We start from the raw sequence: 9,572 nt of genomic DNA, 5'->3' as shown, positions 1-9,572 counted from the left end.
TATATAGAGATGAAATCCAAATTTGGAAAATACCTGTCCTTGACAGAACAATCTGAATATGTAGCCCTAAGAAGTTTATGGAAAGGAAGCTGGTAGCTAGCCTGGCATTAATATATGTAACCAATTGGGTAGGATTGGGCAATATACTGAGGCCATATTCCTGCTTCCCACGTGAGTCACTGGGTCATTTCATTTGTCTGCAGATGCTGTGGTGACTCAGGACTTGATTGCTCTAGCTCCTCCTACACAGAGCCGAGGATCCTGACAGGACTCGGTAGGGCCAGCAGCAGGGTCTCAGTGTCCTTACAACCTATCTGATGATGGACAAGAATTTCAAATGGAAAGGAGACAGAGAGAAAAGAATGGGGGCACTAGTGCATTTCTCCCAAGATCAAGGCTGATTTCAAAGTTCAAGCTGGACATTTGAGTGATCTGCTTATGTCTCTGCTAAGTCATGGGCTTGAGTGTATTTGCTTGGACTCTAGTCTTCTTCTGTTCTGTATTCCTCATGACAAACATAGCATAAAATCTATAACTCAAATCAAGTCAGATTAAATTTCCAGAATAGGTCTAGAAGTCAGATCGCTAGCTGATTTCACACCGAGGGAAAAATGCTTTCAAGTGCCCCTGTCATGTCATGTCTGGTGCCTCCTCCTGGCCCCACAGCATAGGTGACAAAGGAGAGAAAGACAAGAAGACAAGAGGTATGATGGGAAGGAAATTAAACAAAGGGAAGAGGATGGAGGAGAAGGCAGAGGTGGCCAGCAAGGGAAGGAGGTCACAAAATTAGAAATATTTTCAACTGTGTCTGTCAAACAGCCTCCTTCTCGAGTCCTCTTAGTCTTGGATCCTTTTATTTTGTCCAGAAAGACGTAATTATCCCATTAGACTTGTGACGGTTTTACCACCACACCTGAGGACATATGCATCCTTCCCTACTCCCTCCACCACCTCCATGGCCACTAAGGGGTGGCAGATGTGGCCTTGTTGACTAAGGGAGTGCCAGTCCTGAAAGTCCACCCCCCATCTTTTTTGACCAGGCACTGTTCTCAGGAGTACATGGCCCAGGGACCCATTCTTTGCAAGGGAATCTCTGGGACCATTGCCTGTCAAGGCCATGTATTTTGTGTATCTGCAACCTCATCCACATCTTGAACTGGTAGCAGGCTCAACAAGCCTGCTGCTCTGAGCCATAGCAGATACAATTGAAAAGAACTACATTTACATCCCCAGAACATTTGGGAAATACAGTTCTCTAGATGGTTAAATTCCCAATATGAACTTTCTTGGCCTAAATCCCATATCCTGTAATATGTACATTCTGGAGGAAGCCACTCACATGTATGAATATAGTCTGCCTCTGTTGAGCAAAAAGATTTTTTTAAGTTTACTCGCACCTGCATGAATGTGTACAAATATCTGTGTGTTGATGATATTTCCTGTAGGGCTTGCTCTTTCCAAACTGCCAAAAAGCATAAGTGGTACGGGCCTGAGTTTTGTTGTTAAGAGATGGTATCACTGGGAAAGGAGAGTCCAAAGAAGATAACTGGACGGGACTGGATTGTAGAGCAAAATACACATTTCCTACAGCACAGTTCCCTAAGGTGGCAACCTCTATTATCTGTACACCTTCATTAAATAGTCTCATTAAATAGAACACAAAATATACACATCTGCAGTTATTAAATAAGCCATGGACACCTCTCCTCTCCTATCTACAGCCACACTCAGACACGGCCATTCCTTCGTATTTAAACTTGTAGGTGACAACACCTTTATCTAAATAGAGGATGGAGATGGGATCCAGCTTCGTGGGCACACAGCAAGCTTTGGAAGCTTTCTGGGAATTCTTGAGGTGGACTAAGGCCTGGATAATTGCGTGTTTTGTAGGTGTGAGGTGCTCTGCCAGAGGGTAGTTACACACACCGCGGCATTCATAGGCCTCGTACCCAGGAGGAGCGATGATCCAGGAGTCCCAGCCAATCTCCTTGAAGTCGATGTACAGTGGAGTCTTCTTACAGTAGTTCCCCTTGGCATTCCTCCTGATCCTAGCGGAAGAGTCATCGATCATATTCGACCTCATCTGCAGCAGAGCCTCTTCATCAGGCCCACTGAAGAAATCATCAGAGTCCAGTTCCAGATCCTGCTCGTGGGCAATCAATTCGTTCAGTTCTTCTTTCTGCTCCTTGTCATTGCTTTGGTCATCAGAAAACACAACAAGCAAAGGGTCATGCTTATTCTGGGCACTCATATCTATTTCCAGTTGTCCCCTTCCGGTGTCCTCAGCTTGGTTTTGTCTGCTTTCAATGTGGATCTCCAGCTGATGGGTTGATGGGCCTGACTTTTGCCAACGTCTGGTGGCATCTGTGACATCAAATGTCTCCCACTCACTGTTGGTTCCGTAGATCTCTGTTGATACTAAGACAAGCATGCTCCTCTCCTCCTCGCTACCATCTGCATTCTCTAGTACCTCAAAAATGGTAATTTTACGGTCCACACCATCATACATCATACGATCTCTCTGCACCAGCGTGTACAACCTCAGTTCAGCCATGACGACCTCTTCGTGGTGAGGGATGGACACATTGAAGAGGAGAGGATATTTCCGGAGCCCATTAAAACTGACTGGCTGAGAAAACAGATCTAAAAAAGAAAGATACGTATGAGAAACTTGCAGTATGCTTCATAATATATCAGGTACTTATTTAAATAGTAAAAGGAAAGAAAACTTGCCCGGTGTGATGGTTTGGATATTCTTGGCCCAGGGAGTGGCACTATTAGAAGGTGTGGCCCTGTTGGAGTAGGTGTGCCACTATGGCTTTAAGGCCTTCATCCTAGCTACCTGAGAGTCAGAATTCTGCTAGCAGCCTTCAGATGAAATTGTAGAACTCTTAGCTCCTCCTGCACCATGCCTGCCTGGATGCTGCCCTATTCTCCCCCTGATAATAATGGACTGAACCTCTGAACCTGTAAGCTAGCCCCAGTTAAATGTTGTCCTTATAATGTTGTCATGAGGTCTGTTCACAGCAGTAAAACCCTAACTAAGACACATGGCCGGAGCTGCCTCACAGGGACAGGACTGGGAGGAGTCTTGGAGCAGTAGATGAGCCCTCTGTTTTTCCAACCGGTAACAAGCCATAAAATGGTTCATGGAGATTGTTCTCTCGAACTGTTCATGATTAAAGACTTCACAGTTTATGTTTGTAACAGGTGGTGATCTCCATAAAGTTGGCTGGGCCCTGGTCTTCACAGAGCTCGATAGAGCAGGGGTTGTTAAACTTTGGCCCATAGGCCAAACTGGGATGTCACATGCTTTGGAAAGAAAACTCCACCAGAGCCCAGCCCCACTTGAGTATTGCTGCAGTGTCTCTGGCTCCTGTTTGCCCAGCAGAGGCAGACTTAGATATGAGCTATCTGGCCTTTTCAGAGGAAGTTTGCTGACCCTGTCCCTACATAACAAAGTTTAGCAAGGTCAACAGAACAATCTTAAAAGAAGGAGTCTTAGGATTGGTTCTGGGGTGTGTAGTCCTCTCTGAGAGTGAGAGAGAAAAGGTAGGTCTTGGGGTAGACACATTACCTTAGTGACGTTCACTAGCAGCCAGCATGCAGATGGGCACACACAAACCACCTGAGATCTTTACATAATAGCTTATTAGTGGTCCTTTGTATCAGAAGTATATCTCCAAATACTTCCAGGTTAACTTTTTTTAAAAACAAAAACAAAAACAAGGTCTCATTGCATGGCCCTGGCTGGTCTGTTAATTCACTAAGCAGAGCATGCTGGCCTCGAACTGAGAGACATTGCAGGCATGTGTCACCATGCCTGGCCTGATATTAACTTTTTATATAAGAATTTAACATAGAACCCAAAGTTACCCCGGGCCATTTGCCTCTACAAGGACTGATACATTTGACATCAGAGTATCCAAGGATGTGACGCCAAAGATGTCTGAGACCTGCAACGGAGGATCCTCTATTGTCCTTAGCAGCCTTTCCCTAACTGTACTCCCAACTCATGACCTCAGTGGAGTCTCTAATCCACATTGTGCTCAACATCTTTCTTTAGATGATTGCTTTATACCTACCTGAAAGGTTTGCCCTTGAGCTCATAGTCATATGGGCTTCACAATTTACATAAATAAATATGTCGTTATTTTACATGTTTCACAGCTTCCTCTGGGTGCTAACTAAAAGCATCTTTGCAGCGGCGCCGAGGGATACAGACTTATGGGATTGCTCTAGCCAGGTGTAGCCAGAGCAACTGTAACCAGTGCTTAGCATCCCAATCAAGCCATGACTCCTGTCCATTCTCCACAGTACCCAGAATGCTGCAGTTGGGCAATGGATAGTTATTGATCAATTGAATGAATATTTTAAATGCCTTCATTCTCTGTCTTGTGAACCTTTGAGGACATTCTTCTGATTCTTAGAAAGAAGGCCGTCTTGCCTCATTTCCACTCTCCACTTTTGGCCTCTCCCTTGAGACGCTGGTGCCTGAAAGTCTCTCTCTGAGAGTGTGCACTTGCTTTCATAGAAGATCAAAATGGGAGAGCAGGCTCATTGCCTGCTCTGTGAGAGAAGCTGTTCCCTTCTGGAATGGAGGAAGCCTTGGGGGAAGTGGGCATGCTCACTGTCTTGGCTGAGACGGGGGCTTCAGTGGATGTTTACACTCAGAAGCACTTCAATTATACAAGTTAAATATGTGCATGTTTCTGTATATTGACTATACTCTAGTGAAGATATACTTTTTAAAAAATAAGCTCACATTCAGGAGGTTTGAACAGGAGGGCTGTGAGTTCGAGCCCAACCTGGCCTATTGTCTCAAAAGAAAGTCATAGTTTATAATTTTTTTTAAAAAAAAATTAAATGAGTATTTCAAGGTCAGCCTGGACTACATGATGAGTTCAAGGCCAGCTTAAAACAAGACAATACAGCACAACACACACATACAAACCAACCCTTAACTAACTAAACAAAACTACCCACAATTCTTTGCATATGTGACCATAGATCATGGAGGAGTCACATTTCAGGGCAAGAAAAATAATGCCCTTGACAGCTTTCACATGCCAGTGGTTCTGCAATTTGTGTGGCTGTTACAATGACCCCAACAATGCACACGTGGATCCTACGCTAGTTTTGCATCAGAAGAAATCAAACCACAGCCTGCATATCTGACTTCCTAGACAATATGGAGGACGGAGCCAGGATAAGAACTGAAGTCCCATTTTCCACCTTGCATGTGACACTGGTTCCAAGATGAATTGGGTCTGGAGTCCTCTGGGTCTTCACCTCAGGCAGGGCACTGAGCAAACACAAGAGGTGAGAATGTGGGTGACAACAGCCAGCAGAGAGAGCCTGCTGATGGGACACAGGTCCTCTGCTGCATGAGCCTCCCTTTAGGCTGGCAGAGGTGCAAGGGGTGAGTGGCTGGGTGTCTCCAAGTCTGATTCTTCCCCATGCATCTCCCGTCATGGTGAGCTGGGTCACATCCTCACCTTTATCACCTGCTCTTCCTCGGCAGAAGCAAGAAACAAAAGTGGAATAATGCCTTCCCACCATGCTTGAGCTAGACCACATTTCCCCTGTGCGTGAGCTAGGCTGCATTTGCCACATGCCCGAGCGAGGGCACACTCCCAGCGTGCCTGAGCTAGACCATGGCTCAGAGCAAGAATCTGAGGCAGGCTCCTTAGGATGTTGTTCTTTTTCTCCCAGACTTGCCTCCAAAGGAATCTGAAATTTCAGTTTGCTGTTTCCACCAGAAATATGTTACTAAATAGAAATGATGGTCATAGGTTGAATTTTAACAGAAAATACTATCTTGGTATCTGAGTAATATCCACTCAACGTTCACTCCAGCGCCTAGAATATTAAGTAATTCATTGAAAGTCATCATGGTTTGTCCAGCATTTCCTACCCATGCTGCCTGTGATTCCCTCATATGTACCAAGCAGTTTCTGCTTCCATGAGCATCTGGCAAATATTTGCTCATTCAGTGTCTGTAAGAGCACAATTAGTAAATAATAAAGAACCATTTTCTTTATATCCACAGTTTCTACCAGTAATATTATATTTTCCTACTTATGCCACATAAACCTAACCTAGGATTAGCTCGCTGGCTCACTTAAAGATCTGAGGGTAATGAATAATTTGACATATGTATATCACTCTTCATGACGATACAGTCACAATCAGTTGGGCCTGCATGCTTCCTGGAGTCTTATTATAAGCAATGATTTATATGGGAACCTGGCTTATCAAACACAACACAGTATACAAATACAGTTCTGTCCCATCAGGTCCCTGATCAAATGAAGTCAGAAATGGAAACTCACCCAAAGTTGGAACAAACTAAAAAGCCTAAATTTCTATTTTTTTTATTGTTTTCATCATTTTTTATCTAAAGAATAGTTGACTAATTCTTATCAACACCAGATAGGAATCGAATCCTGTCTAGAAAATGGCAGAGAAGATTGACGAACAGTTGAACATTTATGGTTTTTTTGATATGTGATGTCCAGGTTAAAATGACACCAAGAACCTGTTGTGATATTAGAATGATGGGAATTTTGTGGGTTTTCATTAATAGATATTTTCCAGCATTGGAGTTCTAAGAAGATCATGTGGTACAGTTGATGCACTGTGTCTGAGCCATGTGTTTCCACGAATGCACTCTCTCCCACATCACCTACATGCGCGCACACACGTGTGCGCGCACACACACACACACACACACACACACACACACACACACACACACATAGTGATCCCTTATTTCTTCCTGAGGAAAGGCAAAGCCAAAGTCTCACGGATGTAGATGCCAGTCAGCCTACCTTCATTCTTGAAGCTCCGAATGATGTTAGCAGATGGCATGGAGGTCCGGTCTGTGGCAAATTTGTTGTAGAGCTCCAGCATGTACTCTGGTGGTTCCACTCTGCCTGTGTCCTGCACAGGAATGTCTGACAAGTTCAACGTCTTGAGAAATTCGTCTTTCATGCTCTGTAGCAGTGTGTTGAAGTCAATACCATCTTGCTCTGTGAAGATATCATCAAAGAAGGGCATATCTTCTTCCAGGGGCGACTGCTCAAGGCCCATAATGGGGCTGCCAGAAGCCGAGTGAACCACCAGGCAGAAGACAGCGCTCAGCGGCAGAACCAGAGAACCCATGACTCTGCTCAGCTCCCCTCAGGCCAACCTAGGAAGGCTTAAGTCTCCTGGGCTGTAACTGACAGTTTTATCTTCCGGAGTGTAAATGTCTTGTGTCACTGGACACGACACAAGTATGGAAACTCTTCCTCTGTCTTCTCCTCCCCCTCCTCCCCCCTCTTCCCCTCTCCCCGCCGAAAGTCAGGTTGCAGTAATTGGATAGCAAAATCCCCTATAGGGCCTAGCCTCTCTTATCTCCCCAGTGTAAACTTGTACACCAGATTTCATTTTTATCTTGCAACCCCTTTTTCTTTTAATGAGCATTTTGTAAACATTTCTACATTCTGACACTGGTGAGAGATAGGACAATTTTGTCTTTGCAAAGGCTCTGCGACTCTTCTCTCCATTCAGCTTCCTTTGGTAAGAATGTCTGGATTCTGGGCTTGTGGGATTCAGTTTTGCACGTGTGTATGACAGATGCTAAGAATCAACAGAATGCATATTATTCTGGTGCATGTTGACTCAAGTGATGGGGCTCACATGTCCAAAGCTGGACTAAATAGCCAATAACTCCAAGTTAAGTAGACAACAATGACTCATAAACAAATTTTGAAGCACTTGTTTTTAGAAACAGGAAAGAATGAATGTCATGGTCATTGGTTTTTTTGTTTGTTTGTTTGTTTGTTTTTGTTTTGTTTTTTTGTTTTTTTGTTTTGTTTTGTTTTGTTTTTTACAGATTTGATCAGGCTGAAGGTAAGCCAGCACCTGATTTACAGTCAATTTTGGAGTGTATCTTAGTGAAGGACTTTTCAGAAATCATCTGATGTGCTTCATCTGATAGCCCTGTTTTCATCCCTGTCAGGTGCATAGGCTCCTGAGGTTCCATGGCTGGTCAGAAGCCACTGACCTGGGCAGTCACGAAGCCTCAAGTTAAGCCCAGGCACTCTGATGATTGTGGGACAGAAACTTCTGGACTTTGTAACCAAGATTCCGTTAGATCAGGAATGGATAGCAATAGCAACTAGACTCCAGCCCACTTATACTGGGTAGTCTGTGAGGGGGCAGGTACCTGGATGTGGGTTCAGGTCCTATGCTTGTTATATACCAGTTCTTTACATGACCAAAACCTCCGCCAAGTTCACCTTCAAGACTAAAGTCCAAAGCTCCACCGGCTTAGCAAATAGCATTACTAAACAGATAAAAAATGCCAAGCATCTTTCTTGGTAAGGGGTGGGGGGGTGGGGGGGTGGGGGGCTGGTGTAATGGAGTGTGTGTGTCCAGTTTAGGAGTAACAAACCAGGCTGACCATTGAAGTCACCCTAATTGGTGGCAGCGGGAGGCACGGTGCTGTCACAGTGGCTCTGTAGACAGCTCCAAGGGGTTATTTCCTGCAGGGACAATTATAATGGGATCTCTTCTGCTTGCTCAGTGCAACTCTTCTGGCAGCCTTCCGTGTGTTCTGAGGAAAGTGCCTAAACCCTTGGTGCACTTGAATGCCAACTTAGTTTCTTGGTTAAGCTTTTCTAAACTCTCCCTAACAGGCTAGCTAAAGCATCCCCATTTACCATTCTCACCACCTCCAAAGTTTCTAGTCCCACTTGGATTTTTTTCTCCCCTTTCCAAGATTTTACAGTAATTTTTTGAGCTGTCTTAGGAAGGGTCCTATCTTTAGTAGCTGTTGATTGTCCACTTTTCTGGTGGCTGATTGAAATCCAGGGTTTTGATGGCGGTTTCTGCTCATGTAGCATATGGTGATTGCAGATTGGAAATAGATTGAACCTGAGGAGGTGCACAAACGGGGTGAGTCCCTGACCCACAGCCCACTCTACCGCTGATGTGTTTTAACACGAGGTTCCAGAAAGCATTGCAGCAAGCCCTCTGTATCATGTGCTGATCAGGACAAGCACCTGCCTATCTGCATACACACACACATGTCAACGCACACTCCACAGTTCTGAATGGCAGGCACAAACGTGCAACTGCCACAGGACCTTGGAACACGTGGCTGCACTCTAGTTCCTGGGGTGCACTGATTTCAAAGGTCAGAGGACAGCACATACACACACACACACACACACACACACACACACACACATGGCTGGATGCCCAGATATGACTTATTCATTGATTTTTTAATTGTTGCCAGTTTTCTAACTATGAGGCTTTACCTGTTCAGTGTTGACAGACTCTCTTTTCCATGTTCCACCCAGTTCTATCATGAATGATGTGCTAGTCTCCTGCTCAAGAGCTTCTCTAGGAGTGGTGTCAGCTAGAACTTTCTATCTATCACTGCAGTTCCTGAAATGCCTGGATACTGGATTCTGAACCACACCTAAAGTGCCAGAATTTGGTTTTAATTTCATTAATCTTATTTTTACTTCATTTCAACCATTGGCATTTCAATAGATACACTATTAAATATTTTT

At 44.5% G+C, this 9,572-nt stretch overlaps 1 protein-coding gene across 1 annotated transcript; it reads right to left on the bottom strand.

Annotated features, from left to right (window-relative positions):
• Positions 1-1,695: 1,695 nt before the first annotated feature.
• On the bottom strand, positions 1,696-7,207 carry Bmp10 (bone morphogenetic protein 10). Its single transcript, XM_031380909.1, has 2 exons — positions 6,834-7,207; positions 1,696-2,643 (listed from the first exon to the last, which is right to left on the bottom strand). The coding sequence occupies exons 1-2, from the start codon at positions 7,165-7,167 to the stop codon at positions 1,712-1,714; spliced, it is 1,266 nt and encodes a 421-aa protein (XP_031236769.1). The 5' UTR covers positions 7,168-7,207; the 3' UTR covers positions 1,696-1,711.
• Between the last annotated feature and the right edge of the window lie 2,365 nt (positions 7,208-9,572).

The sequence above is a fragment of the Mastomys coucha genome, unplaced genomic scaffold (assembly GCF_008632895.1).
Source record: "Mastomys coucha isolate ucsf_1 unplaced genomic scaffold, UCSF_Mcou_1 pScaffold20, whole genome shotgun sequence".
NCBI lineage: Eukaryota > Metazoa > Chordata > Mammalia > Rodentia > Muridae > Mastomys > Mastomys coucha.
This window is presented reverse-complemented; position numbering and strand designations above follow the sequence as displayed.

Coding starts and splice junctions, on each gene's coding strand:
- Bmp10 (XM_031380909.1), bottom strand. CDS start 7,167: ATGGGTTCTCTGGTTCTGCCGCTGAGCGCTGTCTTCTGCCTGGTGGTT. Junction 2,644..6,833: donor TCGGAGCTTCAAGAATGAAG/GTAGGCTGACTG, acceptor TTTCTTTTTTAG/ATCTGTTTTCTCAGCCAGTC.